General features: G+C 52.2%; 10 protein-coding genes across 10 annotated transcripts; all 10 read right to left on the reverse strand.

Moving 5' to 3' along the window:
* Positions 1–121: 121 nt before the first annotated feature.
* FA10DRAFT_44711 (general substrate transporter) lies at positions 122–2392 on the reverse strand. Its single transcript, XM_025525494.1, has 3 exons — positions 2301–2392; positions 1894–2020; positions 122–1814 (listed from the first exon to the last, which is right to left on the reverse strand). The coding sequence occupies exons 2-3, from the start codon at positions 1976–1978 to the stop codon at positions 217–219; spliced, it is 1683 nt and encodes a 560-aa protein (XP_025381472.1). The 5' UTR covers positions 1979–2020; positions 2301–2392; the 3' UTR covers positions 122–216.
* Positions 2393–2982: 590 nt separating this feature from the next.
* Positions 2983–4464, reverse strand: FA10DRAFT_248936 (alpha/beta-hydrolase). Its single transcript, XM_025519509.1, has 2 exons — positions 3636–4464; positions 2983–3564 (listed from the first exon to the last, which is right to left on the reverse strand). The coding sequence occupies exons 1-2, from the start codon at positions 4395–4397 to the stop codon at positions 3241–3243; spliced, it is 1086 nt and encodes a 361-aa protein (XP_025381473.1). The 5' UTR covers positions 4398–4464; the 3' UTR covers positions 2983–3240.
* Positions 4465–5464: 1000 nt separating this feature from the next.
* FA10DRAFT_291536 (hypothetical protein) lies at positions 5465–6308 on the reverse strand (the record flags this gene model as incomplete). Its single annotated transcript, XM_025524358.1, has 2 exons — positions 5465–5768; positions 5809–6308. The coding sequence occupies 2 exons, from the start codon at positions 6303–6305 to the stop codon at positions 5465–5467; spliced, it is 801 nt and encodes a 266-aa protein (XP_025381474.1).
* Positions 6309–7542: 1234 nt separating this feature from the next.
* FA10DRAFT_258389 (hypothetical protein) lies at positions 7543–8832 on the reverse strand (the record flags this gene model as incomplete). Its single annotated transcript, XM_025519900.1, has 1 exon — positions 7543–8832. One exon carries the CDS (start codon positions 8830–8832, stop codon positions 7543–7545), a length of 1290 nt encoding a protein of 429 aa, XP_025381475.1.
* Positions 8833–9801: 969 nt separating this feature from the next.
* FA10DRAFT_258390 (hypothetical protein) lies at positions 9802–11128 on the reverse strand (the record flags this gene model as incomplete). Its single annotated transcript, XM_025519901.1, has 3 exons — positions 9802–9832; positions 10101–10284; positions 10546–11128. 3 exons carry the CDS (start codon positions 11126–11128, stop codon positions 9802–9804), a joined length of 798 nt encoding a protein of 265 aa, XP_025381476.1.
* A 1178-nt stretch (positions 11129–12306) lies between these two features.
* FA10DRAFT_258391 (hypothetical protein) lies at positions 12307–13635 on the reverse strand (the record flags this gene model as incomplete). The annotated part of the gene is made up of 2 exons (XM_025519902.1): positions 12307–12706; positions 13028–13635. 2 exons carry the CDS (start codon positions 13633–13635, stop codon positions 12307–12309), a joined length of 1008 nt encoding a protein of 335 aa, XP_025381477.1.
* A 971-nt stretch (positions 13636–14606) lies between these two features.
* On the reverse strand, positions 14607–16232 carry FA10DRAFT_258392 (hypothetical protein; the record flags this gene model as incomplete). Its single annotated transcript, XM_025519903.1, has 5 exons — positions 14607–14881; positions 14915–15174; positions 15331–15777; positions 15886–16151; positions 16182–16232. The coding sequence occupies 5 exons, from the start codon at positions 16230–16232 to the stop codon at positions 14607–14609; spliced, it is 1299 nt and encodes a 432-aa protein (XP_025381478.1).
* A 2698-nt stretch (positions 16233–18930) lies between these two features.
* Positions 18931–19537, reverse strand: FA10DRAFT_291540 (hypothetical protein; the record flags this gene model as incomplete). The annotated part of the gene is made up of 1 exon (XM_025524359.1): positions 18931–19537. One exon carries the CDS (start codon positions 19535–19537, stop codon positions 19019–19021), a length of 519 nt encoding a protein of 172 aa, XP_025381479.1. The 3' UTR covers positions 18931–19018.
* A 329-nt stretch (positions 19538–19866) lies between these two features.
* Positions 19867–20717, reverse strand: FA10DRAFT_291542 (hypothetical protein; the record flags this gene model as incomplete). The annotated part of the gene is made up of 2 exons (XM_025524360.1): positions 20390–20717; positions 19867–20187 (listed from the first exon to the last, which is right to left on the reverse strand). The coding sequence occupies exons 1-2, from the start codon at positions 20654–20656 to the stop codon at positions 19867–19869; spliced, it is 588 nt and encodes a 195-aa protein (XP_025381480.1). The 5' UTR covers positions 20657–20717.
* An 854-nt stretch (positions 20718–21571) lies between these two features.
* Positions 21572–22395, reverse strand: FA10DRAFT_258395 (hypothetical protein; the record flags this gene model as incomplete). Its single annotated transcript, XM_025519904.1, has 2 exons — positions 21572–22281; positions 22341–22395. 2 exons carry the CDS (start codon positions 22393–22395, stop codon positions 21572–21574), a joined length of 765 nt encoding a protein of 254 aa, XP_025381481.1.
* Positions 22396–22492: the final 97 nt, after the last annotated feature.

Consider the following 22492-nt stretch of genomic DNA (forward strand, 5'->3'; position numbering starts at 1 on the left):
GCACGCTCGTGTTCTTCGTAGAGGCATTTCAGATATTGCTCGTTATATGTGACTAGGGGAGATACTGTTACATGCTTGACGAGTCGACTGAGGCAGAAGAGAGGAGATAGTAAAGGCCCAAAGAGAAGATGAAGCAGTAATGGAGGGGGGGATACAGTGCGAGGAAGTGCAAGTTCGTTCTAGACGTCGACATGTTGTGAGGTTGATGAGTCTAGTTTAGAATTCCCGACGGTGAGCCGAGCCCGTCTCAATGTCGATTTCGTCCCTCTTCTCCGAGTTGTCTGGCGTGACGCTTCCGCTCTGGCCCTGCTCGCGCGCGAGGTCCTTGACGTCGGCGCCCTGGTTGTGGGCGTTGATCTCGCTTCCGAGGTGGGCCTGGCGCCTGCGAAGGTCCTGGAGGAGGCGAGGGCCAGCATTGCGGGGCTGCGGCATGTCGAAGAGCTCGTCCATGTGCTCGAGCGGGATGCCCTTGGTCTCGGGAAGGAGGAAGAAGATGTAAGGAATCGAGATGAGCATGAGGCAGGCAAAGATGAGGTAGTATCCCCACGAGCTCCACTCGAAGGCCAGGGGCGAGCAGCGCGAGATGGCGAGGTTGTAGCCCCAGTTGCTGGCGGCCATGAGCGCCATGCCCAGCGTCCTCGACTGCTGCGGGAAGATCTCAGAGCCGACGACCCAGGGGGTGCCGTTCCACGTCGCACCGTAGAAGATGGTCCAGATGTAGAAGCAGGCGAGGGCGAAGCGGCCAGTCGAGTCGAGGCCGGCGCCTGCGGGCCGAGAAGCCGGCTTATCGACGGCAATGTAGATGGCAATGGCAAGCATGGCGAAAGCACCACCGGTGGCACCCGTCATCAGGATTCTCCTGCGTCCAAAGTGGTCGATGAGGAAGAGGATCCAGACAATGGCACCGAGCGTCTTGATGACACCAAAGATGCCCGTGGTGAGCAGACCCGTGTTGGAGCCGGTGATGCCGAGCGACTTGAAGACGGTGGGCGAGTAGTAGTTGATGGCGTTGATACCGGTGCCGTTCTGGAAGGCAAAGAGCGAAGAGCCAATGAGGAGGCGGTAGAGGACCTTACGGACGAGGAAGGTGTGGCGGAAGGGTGCCCAGAAAGAGTTGGATCCCAGGAGAGCCATCTCCTTGTCGTGCGCTGCGTTCATCTCGGCCACCTCTTCGACGAGGTAAGGGTGGTTGACATCGAGCTTGCGGATCTTGGACAGGTTCCTGACCGACTCTTCGCGGCGGCCGCGGGAGATGAGCCACCTGGGCGACTCGATGAGGAAGGGCGCCGTGAGGGCCAAGAGGCCACCGGGGATGATCTGGACGGCAAAGGGGATGCGCCACTGGAGCGTGGAGGTGGGGATGTTGATGCTGACGCCGTAGTTGATAAAGAAGCCGACAATGCCACCGATCTGCCACCCGAGCTCGTACATGCCGACGAGCTGACCACGGATCGCAGGCGGGCTGATTTCGGAAATGTAGATGGGCGTCAGGTTACTCGCGGCGCCGATGGCCAGGCCGGCGAGGGCGCGACCAGCGTAAATGGGAGCCAAGCCCGTCGATCCCGAAGCGATCGTCATGATGATGGCGCCAATCGTAAAGAGGATGGCAGCAATCGTGAGACCCCAGCGACGTCCGACAAAGTGGCCCAGAGGGTAACCGGCAAAGGCACCGACAAAGGCGCCAGCCTGGTAGGTCGAGACGAGGTTACCGCTCGTGTTGGCGTCGAGCTTGCCAAAGTCCTTTGTGAATCCCTTGAGGACAATGGCGCCGCCCACGAAGGCGCTGTCGTAGCCAATGCCGACGGCAGCGATGGCTAGAGTGGGGCAACAGAGAGACGAGGGTCCAGGTCAGCGCCGCCTCGGCCATCTTCCAACTCGTACGACTCGACTCACCTGCGATGGCAGCCAGACCGTAGATCTTCCAGCTGTACACCTCGGGCGGCGTGGGCCGGTCCTCGACCTTCTTGAGGCTGACCATGATGGTTGTGTGTGTGTGTGTGTGTGTGTAGCTGGAGTTGGTCTGAGGAGAGAAGAGAGGAGAGACAAAGCCCACGGTTGAGTCAGTTTTATTGTTCTCCCGCTCGTCGCCCGAAAAATGCAGCAATTGAAAAAAAAAGCGGCAGGCCAAGAACAGGCGACACAGGCCTAGAGCGCGCGCGCGGCGAATGCAAGCCACCGTCTCAAATTGCCCTGCAAATTTAATTCGCCCGGAGAAAACCCGCTCGTCGCTCGGCCTTGCAAATGCGGCAGCAGCGGCGGCGATGTTCTTGGAATGGAGGCTTAAGGAGAAAGCTACTCACGGTTATGGTGTGAAGATGGAGTTGCTGACTTGTTGACCTCCTGTCGAGCGAGTAGTTGTGTTGGTCTCAAAGGTCGACGAGGGGAAGAGGAGAGGTGGATGGGAATGTGGTGGTAGTGGTGGTGAGGAAGAGGGAGGAAGGTTGGTGATGAGGATGAGGAGGGGCCCCGCAAAAGGTTGGACGTCCTCCAGGCCTCCCTTTTGTACCTTCCAATCGTGACGACGCTGTTACAACACGGCTCCTCGCAGCAGAGGGTGCCGCACTGCTCCTGTTTGGTGGGGAAAAAGGATGGGGCCAGGCACCTTGCGACAGTGGCGGATGAATGTTTTACTCTGCCCGGAATAAAGTTTTTCAGCGCTGCTCCCCGGCCCAGGTCTACCCCGCAAATTCGCGTCGTCCGCGCTAGTCCCATTGTCGTGATGGAGAGAAGAACCTTTAGCCACCTTTCCCTGTGCTCACCGGCTCATCGATGAGCCAGGCGGGCCCCCTCCCCCCGCATTTTTTCGCGCCAATTGCCTATTGCACACTGTGCCTGCCTTCTCTGGTCGGGGGTAAAGCGCAAGAGCAGAGAGCACAGGAATCGAGGCCCACGTCACGCCTGGCATGGTGGCGTGCCGATGTACATGAGATCGTTTTCACTCCATCGGGGGGCCAACAGCTGACGCAGCCACAAGCTGAGATGCGGTTGCAATGCCCGGCATCAGGGAAGCCAGGCTTTTCTTTTCTCATCACCGCAGCAACGGGTGATCTACAACTACTATACACGATGGGTAAGAGGGGGGGAGGCTTAGATAAGTGGTTGGGGTAGCCACCGCCGCTACACCACTGGAAGTAGATTGGATTCTGGTCAGCCCGCCGCCCATCCAATTGTGGCCTAGCCCAAGTCAGAAGGGCATTCTTCCTTCTCCCACAAAGTGAAGTGAAAAGAGCGAGAGGTGCCTCAGCCACAGTTTTCTGCGCTTCCGCTCTCGCACACGTAGCTCATCAACGCTGGCTCCGTCTTCTGTTGTGGCTCCGTCTCAAACGAGGACACGTCGAGAACGATGGACTTGACAATGTCTGGCGTCTTTGCAAACAGCTGCAAGTCGCCCTCTACCAGCGTCTCGTTTATGTAGTGGAAGCAGTACTGCTTGTCGAAGCGTGACGTCGCATCGCCCTCGTCGTGCGTCAGGGCGTCGTAGGCCAGGGCAAACGCAGCTGTGTCGACGAGCATGGTAAAGTGCTCGGCCAGGTGCGCTGGGCCACAGATGCCTTCATCTTGGAGCTGCCAGGAGTGAAATTTCGCAAGTCAGCCTTTTCCAGCCGCTCGAAAATTGCCTTCGCCAAACGACTTACAGCGATGCTGTCCGCGCCAGGGAGCCGGCTTGTGGGGTAGGGCTCCTGCTCCGACTGGATCACATCGTCGTACCGCGTAAAGAGCGACGTCGTCTTGACCAGCGCCTTTCCTCCGAAAGTGTGCAGCGCAGCCAGAAAGGCGCTGGGCCCTCCCCCCGTCAGCCTCGTCGTTGACTGCTGAATCGTTGCGGGCGTGCAGCCAGTCGAGGTGAGGTTCCCAATGCCGCAGAGGAACGGTCCTTCGTCGGTGCCATTGAAGTCGCCGGCGAGGCTCGTGAAGCTCTTGACCAACGGCCGGGTCGAGGGCCAAAAGTTGAGGGCCCACTGGATGTCGAGGTTGCCCTGCGAGTGGCCGATGACGCTGATTGTGCCCGTCTTGCTCTTCGAGGCCAGTGGTGCAACATTGTAGGCGACGTATTCGGCACTCACTTGGATGTCGCCCTGCGAACGGCCGGGCAGTGTGATCCAGCAAATGTCGAACCCGGGCGAGAGTTGGGGGAGGAGCGAAGCGTACGGTGTGGAGCCCCAGCTCTCCTCACCGGTGGACCCTGTGCCGTGGACGAGGAGAACGACGCCGCCGGGTGCATCACCGATGGGCGTCGAAGAGGGGCACTCGATGGCAGACGAGAGCGTGGAGACGGGGACGGTATAGGGTGCATCTTTTGTCACATCGCGTCCCGCCCATGGCAGCGGCTTGGCAACGGACAATGATGGCAGCACCAAAGACCAGCAAGAGAGGGCAAAAAGAGCAGAGAAGAGCATAGAGGGAGCGGAAGGGGAAGTGGTGGCCACAGGAAGCAGATACCCAAGCGCTTGCGCTCTCCTTCTTATACCCCCTCCCTCTCATCCCCCTCTCCCCTTCCTCTCCAGCATTAAGTTCTCTGTATGCGCGAGGTAGCGTACTAGCTGCTAGCGTGCTGCACCACAAAAAAAGGTACAGCTTGAAAGGAGCCCCACGAAAAAAAAAAGAAACTAATTCTCAGGCGATCGCTTGTCGTTCCGCGGTACGCAGACCTCGCCCGAAGCAAATGTGGGATCAGTCGTGCTCATGTGTCAATGTCAGAGAGAGACAATAATAGAAAAAATCATCAGGCATCACAGAACAGCAAGTAGTACAAAAAGCTGGTAGGCGGGCGCGAAGGATGGTGCTCAGCTAGGGCCAGCCTGCTGTTGCTGTTTCATCCTCGCCTTATTTTCCCTCCTTTTTTCCGAGTCGATCTTACGCCTATTCTGAAGATGTTTGACCGGGTCCCCCCCGTTTTTCATCGTCCACCATATCATGGGGCTGTCCCTGACCACGACGTGTCCGGACCCTACCTCTTCCTTCATGACCCACCTTCGCGTCCTCTCATCCTTCCTCATGTAGTTGATATCTGATGTCCCTCGATCCGTGGCGAGCTTGTCTCTCTCTTCATTTGCCCAATCAGAGACCGTCTTGTAGTATTTCTCCTTCTTAAAAGCCTCGCGCTCTTCAATGGGTCCAAATGGATTGTCGACGGCGTAGTGTACCCAACAAGCTGGAGCGTTACGCATTTTGCCAGTTGTCTGCCTTTCAACATAGTTACGAATTATCAATGCCAACTGCTTGGCATCGGTGGGAGCCGTCGCCTTGGTGCCTGCTCGCTTGAGCATCTCCATGATCATCATTGCGTCGTCCAGAATTGGCACGAGAGCTCTCTGAATCATTCTGTTGAAGGTTTGCCATGGCATCCTTCTGGATTCGTTATCGAATTCCAGATGTATGCCTCTCTCGCCATATCCTTCTCTCTTTGGACACTGTCCTCTTTTCCGCTTCTCTTTGCACTCGCTCTTTTCCGCACTATCTGATCCTAGGGTTTTGCTGGAATCTTCATCAGTGTCATGGCCTGCTTGGCCGTGCCGCAAAAGCTGCTCGTCGTCGTGGCCTGCTTGACCGTGCCGCAAAAGCTGCTCGTCGTGGTGGCCTGTTTGGCCGTGCCGCAAAAGCTGCTCGTCGTGGTGGCCTGATTGGCCGTGCCGTAAAAGCTGCTCAGTGTCATGACCCGACCACGGAGCATAAGATATGTGCTGATGAGGGTGATGGTCGAACCATTGTGCTTGCAATGAGTATGGGTGGTGGTACGACTGGGGCCCATCATGTTGAGCGTCTGAGGGCTGATAGGATGTCGCATGCTGAGCATTGTGATGAGCTGACCACGGCAAATGTTCTGAGTACGGACTGTTGTATTGTCCTGGCTGCGGCTGATTTTCCATCAGCTGGTCATCCCACTCTCCCAGTGTTGAGTGCTGCACAGGGCCGAGCATAGGAGAACGGTATTCACGTTCAATGATGTCATCAAGGTTCCATTGAGCCAGCGTTCGCACATTTTGGACATCCAGCTCCTCGTTGGCTTGATCGAATATGTGGCTAGCACTTGACGAGAGGCCATCTTTAGATGAAGAGTAATTGTCTGCATCTTGACCTTGGAGACTAGAGCCTGATATTTTCGCCTTGCCTTTATCTTTTGGGCCAGTATGATCAACTATGACATGGCGGTCGTCTTTATTGGTGTGATCCCACGACGAAGGTGGAGGCGGTGGTGACTCCCAGGGGAAATAAATGCCTGGCTGGCGTCCAGCAGCGAGTGCATGGGCTGCAAAGAGCAGCCAGTAGCCCAGTACGAGCATGAGGACCGAGGTGAGCTTCATCATTGGTGACGATGTTCGTGAAGAGATTAGTGAGCTATACGCAGCCCGTTTATCCCTTTGCGTGTTTATTTCACAGCCATGCCATCGCCCTCGTGAACAACGCATGATTCTGAGTAGTCTTTCGACTCGGACCGGAAGGGCTTAGAAAATCGAGGGCGCCGCAGACGCCGCCTGCGCGCGACCAAAGCGTAGGTCCTGTTTATTTTCTAAAATCAGCTATTCTTACAGCCATCGGACGTCCAGCTATCTTTACAGCCACGAACTTTCAGCCCTCGGATGTCCAAAGCACGCTATCCAGTACCCATTACAGAAATAAGCAAGGCTTCGCAGACCGACGAGCCGAGGGCGGCCGAGTCCTTCGTTTGCGCCAGCATACGTGACTGAGAGTTTGAGAAGCTGACTGGCTTAGCGTATTAAGTGAGAATTCGGGTTCGCGGTAACCACGTGGTCGTCTCCAACGACCATGGCGGAGCGTACGATCGGCGAGGAATACTGGATCTGCTGCGAATCATCAATGGAGTGCTCGGAGCGTCAATGAACACCTTGACCTAGGGCTGTATAGTACGCCCAAACTGACTGATCTGTCTCAAAGGGGGTTCAAGCCCGCCGGCGACGTCGATCGCTGAGCAATCGGCGTCTTCTGCTGGCAATCGTTGCGCGCGCGCGCGCCAGACGATGCCCTCTTCAGACGGAGCTGGATACGAGGGCGGAGCCACATATGATGACTTATTGAAGGGAGAGACAGAGCAAGAGAGAAGCACGTTGTGCGTCGATTGGATCGAGTGCCCCACCGATCCCGAATACCGAATGGACTAATGGGCCACGTCAGGTCGTCGATAGCTCCGACGATGTCGGACTTCCACCTCTGCATAAAGAGCATGATCAACAAAAGTCTTCATCGACGGGACACCACCTAGCATAACATGAGTCTCATGAAAAAGCATTTATTAACCGGACTTACTTTGTCTCGCTAGCATCACACAAGTAGCTATGTAAGGAACCCGATGAAAAACATGGTAAGGAAAAGTCAGGCAATCGCTTGTCTTTCCGCCGTATGCAAATCTCCCACGAAATAATCGTGGGATTAGTCGCGCTCATCATGGCGCCTGTCTGCCGAACATTGTGCCACTCAATGCTGCCGAGAGTATATATGTCTGTGTACCTCATTGCTCAGTCTGAGAGAGATCGGAGAACAACCGATATGGCCGTGGATAGGTGATTCAGGTTGACAACGGATAATTCAGTCACCATTGCGCCGACGCCTTTGCTCCTTCCTCTTGTTCTTCGCCCGACGTGACGTTTTCTCCTTTTCGGACACGTAGGCGTTGATAGGGTTCAGTTTGGCGTCCCTCGAAAACCATTTTGCGGGAGGCCTGGTGATCTTGCTCGCCCTAAAAGCTGAGTAGTCTTCCTTCATTATCCATTTTCTGCTCGACTTGTCTTGCCACATATATACGAGCTCATTGCCTCCCCTTGCCCGGGCGAGCATATCCCTCTTCTTGTTCGCCCATTCAAAAACAAAGCTGCTCAAGGCATTTTCCTTGAACATGCTACGCTCCTCGATGGCTCCAAATGGATTGTCGACAACCGACATGAACCATGTAGGAGGAGCTCTTCTCAGGATGCCCCTTTGTACATTTGCAACGACCTTGTCGATTGATACTTTGTCATCAGCTGCTTTCTTAACAGCATTCTTGAAAGTCTGCGTGAGCATTCTGTTGAAGGCTTCCCAATCGTTTTTTAGCTCAACTGTAGCATATGTGAAAGCATAGCGGGGACAACCCTTTAGCGATTGCCCTTGTGAATCGCTCGACCTTGGAACTCTGGATGAATGGATATCAGCGTACTGGTCTGTTTGACCGGGCGACAGGTGCTGCGACCACGGAGCATTAGACATGTGCTGATGAGGGTGTTGGCGGAACCATTGTGCATACAATGAGTCTGGGTGGTGGTGCGACTGGGGCTCATTAAATTGATCGATCGAGGTTTGAGGAGTTGTCATCGGCTCAACATCCTCAAATTCTGACCACGGCAGATGCTCCGAGTACGGATCATTGTATTGACCTTGCCAAGCTTTCGACGCAAGCGAATGATCATTCGTATGCTGGCCGTTCCACCCGCCCAGTGTCGACTGCTCTCCTTGGCCGAGCGTGGTATAGATGTGCTCAAAATTGGGGTCGGGCCGAAGGTCAGATGGTGCTTTCGCAGTCTGAATATAGTCGAACTCCCCGTTGTGGTACAATTCCATGATGTAATCTGTTGCCAAGATGTCTTCTGGAGACGAAGGAGGACTGTGTGCATCTTGATCCTGGAGACGAGAGCCTGATGCGTTTCCCTTGCCTTTATCTTTTGCACCAGCGTGGCCAGTCATGACATGGCGGTTGGTGTTTCTGGTGTCGTACAATGACATGGGCGAAGGGGTGGACGAAGTCCAAGCATCACGAGTGTCTTGCTGTCCAGCAGCAAGTGCACACGTTGCAAAAAGCAGCCAGTAGCCCATTGTAAGCATGATGAGCGAGGTGAGCTTCATCGTCGTTGATGGTGCTTTGGAGGAGATCAATGAGCTACACACGGCCCAACTTATACCTTTGAGGGAATCACTTTCCACAGGCACCTCGTCACGTTGTGTGCCCCGCGCTTCGTCCGATTGGTCTCTCGGCTTGAATTGAGTTGACCCTCAGCCTCGTAGCAAGTGTGAGGAATTAGGGGCGCGGGGCGCCGCAGACGTTGCCTGAGCGCAACGACGCCTCAAAGAGTGGTTTTTTAACAGCCTCCGGACGTCCAGCCTTGAAGTCACAAAATCTCGGCCCTCGGACGACTCCATCATTCGAATGCGCAATCAAGAGATAAACCAGGCGTTGCTCTGCGACGTCTGCCTCACACAACGAGTCTTCTAATCCTGTGTTTTTTTTGTTTTTTGTATTTTTCCTTTGTCGCAAAATTCTTTCTGACAACTTGTTCGCTCAGATCTTCGCTCACTCACAGCATGTAAGCAAAAGAATCGGCTGAAATTGCTTCAGCTCTGGTGTCGAGGGCGGCCCTCGCCGCGTTTGCCCCAGGATAAACGGCGGAGAGTTTGAGAAGCTGATTAAATCGGCGTAACATGCATGTCGTGCGTGTCTCGCATGGCTCAACGATCAGGAAAGAGCATGTAGTATGAAAGTAAATGTTCTCCTTGGATTGCGCTGCTGTGAAGGAGTTTATTGGCAGGATCGAAGCCAAAAGAGGGAGAGGGAGCGAATCGTTTGTTGGTGTCACGTGTACGAGGCGATGTGAGAAGAGCATGACCAACAAAAGTCCCGCGACGACACATGACGTCCATGAGTCTCATCAAAGAGTTTCTGTTGCCCGCATTAGTACCCTTTGACTTGTCAGCACCATGTGGATATAGGTCCGCTTGTAAGGAGCCCCACGAAAAAGCAAAATGTTGCTCAGGCAATCGCTTGTCGTTCCGCGGGACGGACATCCCGGACCGATACAAGTAAAGCATCATTCCCGCTCACGTCCCTGTCTCCGGAGAGATCATCACTCTAGTTTTGGTAGTACGAGGTTGGATCAGATTATCGGGCATCAGAGGACAATAGCGCAAAGCATATGGACGGGCGAGGGATGAGTAATTAGCTGAAACCAGCCTGCCATTGTCGCTTCATCCTCGCCACTACCTTTTTGTTTCGCTTGTGGTGTTCTGCCCTTTCCACATGATGTAAGACAGGATCCTTTTCGCCCCTTTGCGGCAATACTATGGGTCTATTCGTGACGATGATGTTTCCAGTCATTAATCCTTCCTTCATGACCCACTTTTGCGAACTCTCATCCCTCCTCATATAGTTGATGTCTGAAGTTTTCCGGTTCGCAGCGAGCTTGTCCCTCTCCTTGTTAGCCCACTCAGAGACCAATCTGTACTCTTCTTTGATGCTTGCTATGGGCTCGCGCTTTTCAAGTGGCCCGAACGGATTATCGACGGCGAAAGGAATCCAAGAAGCTGGATCAATTTCCAGTCTGCCTCTAATCAAGCGCGATTCCACAACTTCACTGATTGGCCATTTGTGCTTAATTGCCTTGTCCAAAACTCCACGAAAAGAATGTCGAAACGAGTCATTGAAGGTCTGCCAATAGGCCTTTGTGTCGTCGTCAACGGAAATGAGACACTTGCCGGCCTCAGCATATCCTAATTCTTCTAAACGCTTTCCTCTTTTGCGAATTTCGTTCCGCTTTATATCAGCTAATTGATTAGCCGAATGACTAGACGACGAGCTCTCAGGTGGAAATTGCTGTGGTACTGGAGGTATCTTCATGTCATCATCCGTGTAGTGCCACCGAGCATTGGAAGTATGCTGGTCTGAGCGATGGCCTGACCAGGGATCATAGAACGAAGGTGGATGGCCTGGCCAATAGTGCTGCGACTCGGGATCGCTATCTTGAACGCGCGAAGGTTGATATGATGTCGTGTGCTGAGCATCCTCATCTTCTGACAGTGGCAGAAGGTGCGAGTACGGGTCGTAGTGTTGAGCTGGCCACTTATATTGTTCGTTCCACTGGACCAGCGTTTCCACATTCGGGGCATTATGCCTCATGCCAGTTTCTTCAATGAAGGAGCGAGTACCCGGCGAGAGGGGTTCTTGAGTTGAAACAAGACTATCTTTGGTACCAGTATGACCAGCTACGACATGGCGATGGTCTTTCGTGTTGTGGTCCCACGACGTAGGCGAAAGCGGCGGCGATTCCCAGGGGGACCTAGTGCCTGGCTGGCGCCCTGCAGCAAGTGCATGCGCAACAAAGGTCAGCCAGCAAGACAGCACGTGCATGACGAGCAAAGTGAGCTTCATCGTTGTTGATGGTGTATGTGAAGAGGTCAATGATCTATACGCATCATGTAATTATATATTGAGGAAATTTGGTTCCACAGTCATTTCGTCACCCTCGCAAACAATGCGTGGATACATGTTGTCGTTCGACTCTGACCAAAAGCGCTTTCATTCATTCTCGCAGCAAGTGTTAGGGATCAAGGGCGCGGAGCATCGTAGACGCCGCGCGCGCGTGACGACGCCCTGAAGAACCTGTTTATTTATCGAAACCTGCTATTTTTACAGTGTCTGTGTCAAGGACGTTGGGGCATTCAGGACGCCCCGAGGCCCTGTGTACTCCTCTTTGCGCTCGGCCTGTTTGTTTCTCGCGCTTGTGTCTATTTTGTTCACCCTTGTTTACCAGGCCCTGTTTTCTCGGGTACTATTGGCCGTGCCGGACGTCCGCAGCAAGCCCTTCAGCAGGCGTGCAAATGTGCCCTAAAGCACGCCCCATAGCACGAGTCACAGAGTTAAGCCCCATTTTTATGTATTTCTTCTCTTTCTTTCGTTGCAGAACATCCTGATAGCCCCCTGTTCGCTCAGGTGTCAAACTTCCTCACACTCTGGACGTCCAGCTCTGCAGCCACGAGACCTCGCCCTCGGACGTTCAGGACACTCAATAAAGCACGAAATCCCGAAATAAGCCCTTTCTCTTGTGCTTTACCCTTTTTCTTCGTCGTAAAACTTATTCTGACTGCCCAGGTTCGCTCAAATGTTCGCTCTATCACAGCATGTATCCAAAAGAATTAAACATGGTGGTTCCAGCCTCTGGTGCCTTGGTAATTGTTGGCGCCCAGGAGCCGAGGGTGGCCGTCGCCTTTGTTCGCCCCAGCATAGGCGACTGAGAGCTTGAGAACCTGATCCGCCCGACGTCTCGTGCAAATCGTGCGTTTCTCGCACGCTTCAAAGATCAAGCGTGTGGTAAGAGAATGGTCAGTTCATAGATTAAGGAAAGCCGTGGAGAGGTGTATTGGCAGGAACAAAGTGAATGAGGGAAAGGGAGGGACACGATTGTCGGCTGTGCACGAAGAGCAAGATGAAATTGTGTCACTCAAATGGCCGAGAGTGTATACGACTGTACGCCTACTTCTCACTTTGATAGAGATCGGGAGAAGACCGACACGGCCGTGGGTAGGTGATTCTGGCGAACAGCGGATATATCAGTGACCCTGCCGACGCTTTTCCGCCGCCTTCTTTCTTTTTTTCCTCATGTCATTTGCACAGTTCATCCTTCGCTTCTTGAAGGCCTCGACAGGGTTCGGATTGGCGTACACTGAGAACCACTCTGCGGTAGGCCTGGTGATCTCGCTCGCATCAGAAGCTGCGTAATTTTCCTTCATTACCCACTTTCCTGTCGACCTATCTAGCCTCATAAAGTCGAGCTGATCGCTTTCTCTGTCCAAGGCGAGCTGATTCCTTTTTTGAATGGCCCATTCAGAAACAAAGCTGCTCAAGGCACTTTCCTTGAACATGCTACGCTCCTCGATGGCTCCAAACGGATTGTCGACAACCGAAATGTACCATGAAGGAGGAGCTTTAAGAAGTATGCCCTTTGACACTCTTGTAATGATGTCGTCAATCGTTTTTACATCGCGAAATGCTTTAGACACGGCTTCTTTGAAATTGCGCGTGAGCATTCTATTGAAGGCTCCCCATTCCTCTTTGACCCGGTCTGAATTATACTTGAATCGAAGGTGGTAAACATCTTGTGATGATTCTTTTAAATCGTCCGACCTTGGAAGATGGAACGGACGATGGAACGGACGAATGTTAGCGTACTGGTCTGTTTGAATTTGCGACAGATGCTGCTCAGAGTCGTGCTTCAAGTACGGAGCTTTAGACACGTGCTGTTGAGGTCGATGAACAGGCCATGGAACATACAATGAGGGTGAATGGTCTGGCGAGTACTGGTGCGACTTCGACTCAGTACGTGGAACGCCCGAGGCCTGATAGGATGTCGTATACTGAGCATCCTGATAATCTGAACTTGGCAGATGTTGCGAGCGTGGATCGTCGTGGTTACCCGGCCAGGCATTCGGCACACGCGATTGATCGTACAAAGAAAAGCCGCTCCACTCGCCCAATGTCGAATCCCGACCGCGGATTGGATAATTAGGGTCGTAGGAACAGTCGTCTTCAAAGTTCCACTGGGCCAGCGTATTCACATCTGGGGCATCAGGCCCTGCGCCGAATTCATTCATGAAGAAGCGATTCGTTGGAAAGAGGGCCTCATGAGACGGAGGGGGACTACGTGCACCTGCGTCCCGACGACGAGAGCCTGATGCTATTCCCTTTCCCTTATCTTTGGCGCCAGTATGATCGGCTATGACATGGCGGTCGTCATTCTTGGTGTGATCCCACGACGAAGGCGGATGCTGTGGTGACTCCCAGGGGGAATAAATGCCTGGCTGGCGTCCAGCAGCAAGGGCATGCACTGCAAAGGTCAGCCAGCAACCCAGCGCGAGCAAGTTGAACAAAGTGAGCTTCATCGTTGATGTTGGTGGTGTTTGTGAAGAGGTCAATGATCTATACGCAGCCTGTATTTATTAACATTTTTGAGGGCGTTCTTTATTCCACAATTATCTGGTTACCCTGGCGACCAATGCATGGATTCACGTTGTCGTTCGGCTCGGACCAAGGGGGCTGTGATTCAATCTCGTAGCAAGCGTTAGATATTGAGGGTACGGGGCATCGCAGACGCTGCGTGCGCGTGACGACGCTCCGAAAAGCCCATTTCTCAACCAAGTTCTGCTGTGTTCACAGCCTCAGGCCGTCCAGCTTTGCAGCAACGAAACCTCAGTCGTCGGACGTCCAGAACATGCAATCCCAAACACAGTCCAGAGATGATCCAGGCCTCGTTCTGCGACGCCTGGCCTACACAACAGAGCTTTTCCACCGTGCATCTCCTTCTGTTCTCGTCGCGAGATTGATTCGCACAGCTCATGCTCGTTCAGGTGTTCGCTTCATCACAGCAAGCAAGCAAGACATTCATCTGACATGGATCCAGCTCAGACGCCACGCACAATGTTGGCACCCACGAGCCGAGGGCGGTCTTCGCCTCCGTTTGCCCCAGCAAAGGTGAATGAAATTTTCAGAAGCTGATTAGCCCGGCGTATCGTTTTTGTCAAACATGATCCGAAGAGCAAGAACGAGCCTTTAGTAAGAAAGTGGTCCATTTCATTGAATTTGACAGCTGTGAGGTAGGGAGTTGGCAGGAACGAAATGAACGGGAGAGAGAGAGCGACACTTAGGGTTGTGTGTTTAAAGCTCTGCATGAAGAGCATGACCCATCAATAGTGTCCATCGATGGCACATAACGCTTATCATGGTGCCTGTCTACTGACTTGTGTCACACAAATCAGGGAGTGTATTTGACTATATACCGGATTGCCAGTATAATAGAGATCGAGAGAAGACCGACACGACCGTGAGTAGGTCTCTTTGGCCGACAAACGTTGAATCAGTCATGACCCTGCTGACGCTTTCGCGCAGACGCGCGTTTTTTCGCCCGATCTGCTGCTTTCCTCTTTTTTTCTAAGTAAGCCGCGATAGGGTTCCACTTGGCGCTCTTTCGGAACCAATCCGCGGGATGGCTGGTGATTCTGCTGGACGAAGATGAATAGTCTTCCTTCATGATCCACTTTTCCGTCGATTTGTCTCGCCACATATATACGAGCTCGTCGCTTCCTCTTCTCAAGGCGAGCTCATTCCTCTTCTGGTTGGCCCATTGAGAAACTAAATCGCGCAAGGGAGCTTCGTTGAACATACTACGTTCCTCGATGGCTCCGAACGGATTGTCGACAACCGAAATGGACCATGTAGGGGGAGCTTCAGCCAGATAGCCCCTTGTCCTACCTGCAACGGAGCCGTCGATTGACTGTTTTCGGCTGACTGCATCGTTCACAGCGTTATAGAAAGTAGTCGTGAGCATGTAGTTGAAGGCTTCCCAATCATTTTTGATCTCTCCTGAAGCATATTTGAACTTTTTGCGGTGAACCTTTTGTGGTTGTCCTTCCGCATTGCCCGACCTTGGAAGATGGAATGGATGATTATTAGCGTACTGGTCTGTTTGACAATGCGACAGATGCTGTTCAGGGCCATAAGCCGACCACGGAGCATTAGTGGCGTGCTGAAGAGGGCGATGATCGGGCCATGGAGCATGCAACGAAGGAGGATAGCCTGACCAACGTCGGTGCGACTGGGGCTTATTGAATTGAGCGCCCGAGCATTGATGAACTATCATGGGCTGAGCGTTCTGATCATATGACCACGACAGATGTTCCGAGTACGGATCGTGGTGTTGAAGTGGCCAAGCTTCCGACGCAAGCGACTGATCATTCGTAAATTGACCATTCCACCCATCCAGCTTCGAATGTTCTCCTTGCCCGCGCGTGTTATAGACGTATTCAAGACGAGGGTCGCCCTTAAGGTCCTCTGAACTTTCGGGAAAACGCCCTTCGTCGTATGCATCCAGGATGATATTTGTTGCCAATTCTTCTGAATACGAAGGAGAACTGTGTGCATCTTGATCCAGGTGATGGGAGCCTGATGCTTTCCCCTTGCCTTTATCCTTTGCGCCAGTGTAACCAGTCATAACTTGGCGGTCGTTGTTTTGGGAGAGCTCCCACGACCTTGGGGATGGGTGTGTTGTCTCCCAATGAGAACGTTTGTTTTGTCCGGGTTGAATTCCTTCTCCGGGTGCTGTTCGCATTGGCGAGAAGTCCGCAAAGTCATTATACGCTTCATGGATTTCGTTAATGCCCATGGAAGTATGATCGGAAAGATCTTGGGGCAGCGTCGGTTGAGACAGATGTCTCTGTGTGGGGTCTTGAGAGGCCAATGCCTTCTCCTTACCCTTGTCCTGAGCTCGAGGATCTTCAGTCAGGACGTGGTGGTTCTCTATGTGCTGCCCAGATGATCCCAACAAGGGTGACGACCACTGAGAGTATCCATCACCCTGCTTGCGTCCAATAATCTCGCTCTGCTGGCGTCCAATACCCCCACTCTGCTGGTGTCCAGCATGTACAAGACTCACAGAGAGAAGCCAGCTGCTCAGTGAGAGTTTGATGACCGAGGTGAGCTTCATTGTTGTTGACGACGTCTGTAAAGAGAGCATGAGAAGCTTTGCACAGCCGGTACTTATACCTTCGGGGCTTTAATCCTTATAGCGTTTTTGAAGTGATTTGAGCCTTTGACATTGTATAAATTTGGCCCGTCGCTTCGTTTGCCCCGGAATAAGCGATTGATGGGAGAGAGAGGGGTCGTTCTCACAAGAGTACGCAACAGTGAACGGGTGTGTCGGCAGGAGAGAAGGGAAAGAGGAGAAGGAGCGACACGATCATTGGTGGCGCGAGTATAAGGCTTTACATGAAGTGCATGACCAAAAGAATCCCCCACCAACGACATCAAAGACTCCCGCACTACTTGTCTCATGGAGGAGTGATACTCGGGCTTGGATTTGAGTAACACTGAGCTTAGTAAGAGTTACTCGGGTGAGTAGAAGAGTAGGCTCATCAGGAATTGAGAAACGGTAATGCAAATAGCTGGTGGAAGAGTGATGCTTCAACTCGGGTGAGCAAATTTGTCAGATGTCGCCCTCTTCCTCTTGTGAATCAATTCCTTTGCCCTCTTTCTCTTGTGAATCAAGTCCTTTGCCCTCATCTCTTGATATTGCATGAGAGGCGTCTTCTTCACTTTATCATCCCACCATTTCGCGGGAATTTTCATAACCTTGACTTGCCCTGACGTTACTTCGGGCTTCATAATCCACCTTTGCGTGCTCTTGTCAAGTTTCATGAAGCTAAGTTCGTGATTAGGGCTGTCCCGTGCGATTTTGTATCTCTCGTTGTTCGCCCATCGGGACACGACCTCAAGTTGCGGCGGCTCTGAAAAGAAAGCACTCTCCTCCATGGGCCCACATGGGTTGTCGACGGCGGAAGCCACCCAAAAGAGGGTGCGAAATTTAGACGGTTTCTCGGAAGTTGTTCCATGGCCTCGCTGATAGAGATTTTGCATTTAAGAGCTGTTTTCACGACAGTCTTCAAAGAAATTTGCATCAATTGTCTGTTGAAGACTCGCCATTCATTCTTTGTCTCAGGGTCGGCCCTGAAAGTCCCGCAAGACTTCTTTTCCCCTGGACACTCCTCTCCTTTCTTCTCTTCGTTACACTGGAATCCTTCAGAGGACCCTGATCCGGAATGGTGCGGAGGACTTGCTCTTTCCCAAGACGCTGGGACCCCGTGCAAGCATAACGAAGGAGCAGCGGAGGCTTCAACAGAACGTGCGAATGACGGGCTCATAGGTATCGAGTCGTGTGACTGTGGAAACATGTATGAGTGATGAGGAGCGTGATAGCCTGGTTGTACGTGCGACGGTTGCTGACAATCTGACGATGATTCATGCCACGAGAACGAGTAATCTGAAGGATGTGAATGCGGATCGTCTCGATGACCTTGCCAACCATTCGACATGTGCGGCAGATGTGCCATTGGCTGTTCGACCTCTTCATTCAATATCGGATTGTGTTCAGCGCCATAACTCGTATCCATTATATCAAAGCCATGGTGGTGTGATTCGCCCTCCCTCTCCGCGAAGTCCTCGAAGAGATCCAGTATACCCTTCATTTCATGAAGTTCGAAGGGTATATCTGAAACATCGTCGGGCGACATCGATTGGGGCAGAGGATTCACATGATGGGCCCCAGAGCCTGTGAATATCTCCTTGCCCTTGAAACCAGGATGATTAGCCATGGGATGGTGGTGGCTATCCTCGTTGTGCTGCCCAAACTCTCCCAAGGAGGGAGACGGCCAACGTGGAAATCCTCTACCTCCCTGGTGTCCAGCAGCATATGCAAGCCGCGCAGAGAAAAACCAGCTGCTCAGTGTGAAAATGGTGAGCGAGGTGACCTTCATCGTTATGGTGGGGTTCGTGAAGAGATCGATGAGGAGCGATAAGCAGTCCATACTTGTGTCTTCTCTAAGGGGCTGCCTTCCCACAGCCACCTCGTCGCCCTTGCCTACGCATGTATCCGATTGGTTGTTTGGCTCACCGAGTGCACTTTGATCCTTATGACAATTTTAATGCGAATTCAACCTCTGGCGTTATACGAAGTGCCGGCGCACCGGGCTAAGGTATCAGGGTCCCTCTTTTTCGCCGCCCTTGTTCCTTTCCCTCGCTCGTGTTTATTTCGCTTTACCTCGTTTACGAGGCCCTGATTTTCGGGACTATTCGTCGTGCCGGACGTCCGCGAGCACGCCATTGCCTGCTGCGCTGCAGGACGCCCTGCAGCACAAATCCCAGAGATAAACCAGGCGTCCGCCTGCCTATATAACGAGCCCTTTTTCCTGTACTTTCCTTCTTTTGTCGTCGCAGGATACATTCTGACAGCCCCAAGTTCGACCAGGTGACAGCTTAGCAACATGAAGGCGGCCTGTCGCCCTCACTTGCCCCGATATAAGTAACAGTATAAGTGCCTGAAGGAGAATAGTGACAGGCTCGTTGGCGCGGCATTTTGTGTGTGACTCGCATGAATTGTGGACACAGGAAGTCCGAGTAGCAAGCAAGTTGGTAGCTGGTAAGATTTCACCACTTGGATTGTTAGATGCACAAATAGTGTTTAGATTAAATTCTGATAGAAGAAGAAATGCAGGAGTGAGTGAGGTGTTAGAGGAACAAACGGGGAAGAAACTGGCGTCAAATGTGTGAGGCTCTACGTGGAGAGCATAGTCATCAAACTCCTACCAACGACACATGACCCACATGTTTATAACTCGGGTTAGGACTTCAGTAGTTCGTGGTTTACTAGGACTACTAGGGCTAGATTAGAGCCACCAGGGGACCAAGGAACAGTAGTGCAATAGCAACAGCTTCGTCTTAATCGAGATGAGTTTTCTTGGGCTGATTCCCTTTTAATCTTTCCCGGTTTCTAATCGCCTTCTTTAACATCCTCTCCTTATATCTTATGACAGGCGTCTTCTTGTTCCCTTTGTCCTTCCACCAGTCTTTGGGTGCCTTTTTGACCTCGACCTTTCCACTCGTAATATCAGGCTTCATGATCCATCTTCGCGTGCTCGAATCAAATATCATGAAGTCGAGTTCGTATTTAGACCTACTGGAAGCAACTTTGTGTCTCTCCTTGTTTGCCCATGTAGACACAAATGCGACCTCTTCCGGTCTTTTGAAATACGCTCGCTTCTCAATGGGTCCATAAGGATTGTCGACGGCGGAAACCACCCAAGAAGGGGGTGCTTTATTCAGAGTGTTGCTCCCGTGTGACTTCACCGCATTGCTCATTGAAATATTGTCGTCAACTGCCTTCTTGACGGCTTTTGTAATAGGACGCCTAAGCACATCGTTGAAGGTTTGCCATCTGATCTTTACTTCGTCGTCCATTGTTAAAAATGCACCCATAAAGTCTCGCTCTTCTTTGCCCTCCCTTTTGCGCTTGCCCCCTCTTTTAACTTTGCTCTCTTCTTTGCTCTTGTCCTCTTTTTTGCTCTGCGACCCTTCTGAAGTGGCCGGCCCGGGATGAAAGAGAGCTTTTGCAATTTTCTTGTTCGAATGGCGTGAATGAGGAAGCGTGGATGAGCGACGAAGACTGCGATGGCCTGGTCGGAAGTGCGACAACTGCTGAGCTTGATGCCGATTTGGCGATGTATGATGCCACGACGACGAATAGCCTGACGGATCATGATGCCGCTCGTCCTCATCATTCTGAGTGCTCAACGATCGGTGTAAGTGCTGATCATGGTGTTGATGATGGTGCTGATCGTGGTGCTGATCATGATGCTGACCAATGGGCTGATCGTTGAACAGATCGTGGTGTTGATCGTGGTGTCGGTCGTGGTGTTGATCTTCGTGCTGATCGTCCTGCCAATCGTTTTGCTGATTAGGAGACCCGTCAGGCAATGAAAAGGACCAGTCTGACGGATAATGATGCCTCCAGGGTTCATAATCTTGAGTGCCCCCATTTTGATGCAGGTGCCGGACATCCCAGTGCTCTGGCCATTGCAGATGTGGTGGGGGCGGATCGTTGTCGCGATCTTGCGTACTCGTTGCCATCTCATTTAAGCCGTGACAAGCTTCGATGCGTTCTCCAGGTTCCGTTCGTATTGGCGAGAAACTTGCGAATTTATCATAGGCATCATGGATCTCGTTCATGTCCTTGGAAGCATCGCGGGAAAGATCTTCGGACAGCATCGGTGGAGACAGAGGTATCTCTGGGAATTCTTGAGAGGTTGTTACCTTTCCTTTGCCCTTGTCCTGGGCTTGGGGATCCCTAGTCATGGTTTGGTGGTTCTCGCTGGGTTTCCAAGACGTTCCCAAGGAAGGGTGGTACGACCAAGGAGGATATCCACCACCTTGTTGGTTTCCAGCAGGATACGCAAGTCCTGCAGAGAGCTGCCAGCAACCCAGTGCGAGGATGATGAGCGAAGTGAGCTTCATTGTCGTTGGTGGTGTCTGTAAAGACAACAATGAGGAGCTGCACGTAGCCCATGCCCATGCCTTCATGGGGAGTCCATCGCACAGCCACCTTGTTACCCCCACGAACTACGTTTGAGTCCGATTGGTCTTACGGCTCAGATCAGTCCAAAGGCACTTTACTCTAAGAGCTGAAGGGGCATTCCATTCTCGTAGACATGCAGGCAAAACGATCGGATACAGTAGTTTCAGCCTCTGTGGGCGCTCATAAATTGGGGGTGGCCGACGCCTTCGTTTTTCCAACCACAAGTGACTGAGAGTTTGAGAAACTCATTGGCACGGCGCGTCGTGCGTGTCTCGCTATGTTCATGCGTGTCTCGCATTGTTCATGAATCAGAAACGAGCAACGAGGATGATCATGAAAGATCCCATCAACGACACTTGACCCACATGAGTCTCGAGGAAAATGTTGATTATTCAGCCCTGGCCTTCAGTAGTTCGTGGGTCAATCGAATGCTGAGGCTGAAGTAGAGCCATTAGAAATCGAAAACAGTAGAGCAAATAGCTGATCGAGCAGCGATGACTTAGCTGGAGCGAAGCTGCCCGCGTTTCTTGTTTCTCAAGCCCCGGAAAAAGCGACTATGAGTAACTGAGGGAAATTAGAAACAGGCTCATTGGCGCTACATGGCGAGCGTGACCCGCATGAAACGCGGTGGTAAAAAGTGTTTGTAGACATCGAGTGGGTTACTGTAACTCTACGCAGCAGTGAAGGAGCCAGCGAGGTATTACAAGAAGCGAACGGAGAAGTTGTTGGCGCGTCTCACATGTGTGAGGCCCCACGTGAAGAGCATGATCGTCAAAGTCCCACCAACGACATGTGTCCCACATGTGTCTCAGTAAAAATGTTGCACCCGGGCTTTGACTTCAATGAGTCTATGTTTCACGACCAATAGGATCAGAGTAGAATCATCAGGGACACAGAGACAATGATGCAATAGCAATGATTTATTCGATTTGTTCTTTTTGGCGCCGGTACTTTTCGGGGTGTCGTCTGGACCGGTTAAGCGCCTTCTTTTTCTTCCTTTCCTGATGACGCACAACAGGCGTCTTCTTGTTCTTGTTGTCCTTCCACCAAATTTCAGGCTCCTTCTTGATCTCCACTTCTCCGGACGTGACTCCAGGCCTCATGGTCCATCGTCTCGTGCTCTTATCAAATATCATGTAGTCGAGTTCTTGATTAGGCATTACCGGAGCGAATTTCTTCCTCTCCTCATTTGCCCATTTAGACACGAATGCAACCTGTTCTAGAGTTTTGAAATAATCACGCTCCTCAATGGGTCCGTATGGATTGTCGACGGTGAAAGTCACCCAAGAAGGAGGTGCGAGTGCCAGAGTGTTTCTCCGCTTTCGCTTCACCGCCTCGCTAACTGAGATATTGCGCAGAACGGCAAATTTCACGATGGGTGTGAAAGAACGTCTGATCATCTCATTGAAGCTTGACCATACTGCCTTTCTACTTTCGTCGGCGTCTAGATGTAGGCCCTTGAAATCATTCTCTTTCTCGCTCTTCATATCGCTCTCGTACCTCTTTGAAGTTCTTGATCTCGTGGAAAAAATGTGGCTTGACTGTGGAGACACGGACGATCGTTGAAGAGTGCCATCGTCTGATTGAAAGTGCGACAGGTGCTGACTTTGGTGCTGATCATGGTGCTGATCTAGCAAAGGTTGATGCCACGTTGACAAGTAGCCTGACAAATTATGATGCCGCGCGTACTCATCATATTGAATGCCCCAGGATTGATGTGGATGCTGATCGTGATGCCGATCATGGTGCTGATCGTTGTACTGATTGTGTTGTTGATCGTGGTGTTGATCGTGGTGTTGATCGTGGTGTTGATCGTGGTGTTGATCGTGGTGTTGATCGTG

The sequence above is a fragment of the Acaromyces ingoldii genome, assembly GCF_003144295.1.
Source record: "Acaromyces ingoldii strain MCA 4198 unplaced genomic scaffold FA10scaffold_1, whole genome shotgun sequence".
Taxonomy (NCBI): Eukaryota; Fungi; Basidiomycota; class Exobasidiomycetes; order Exobasidiales; family Cryptobasidiaceae; genus Acaromyces; species Acaromyces ingoldii.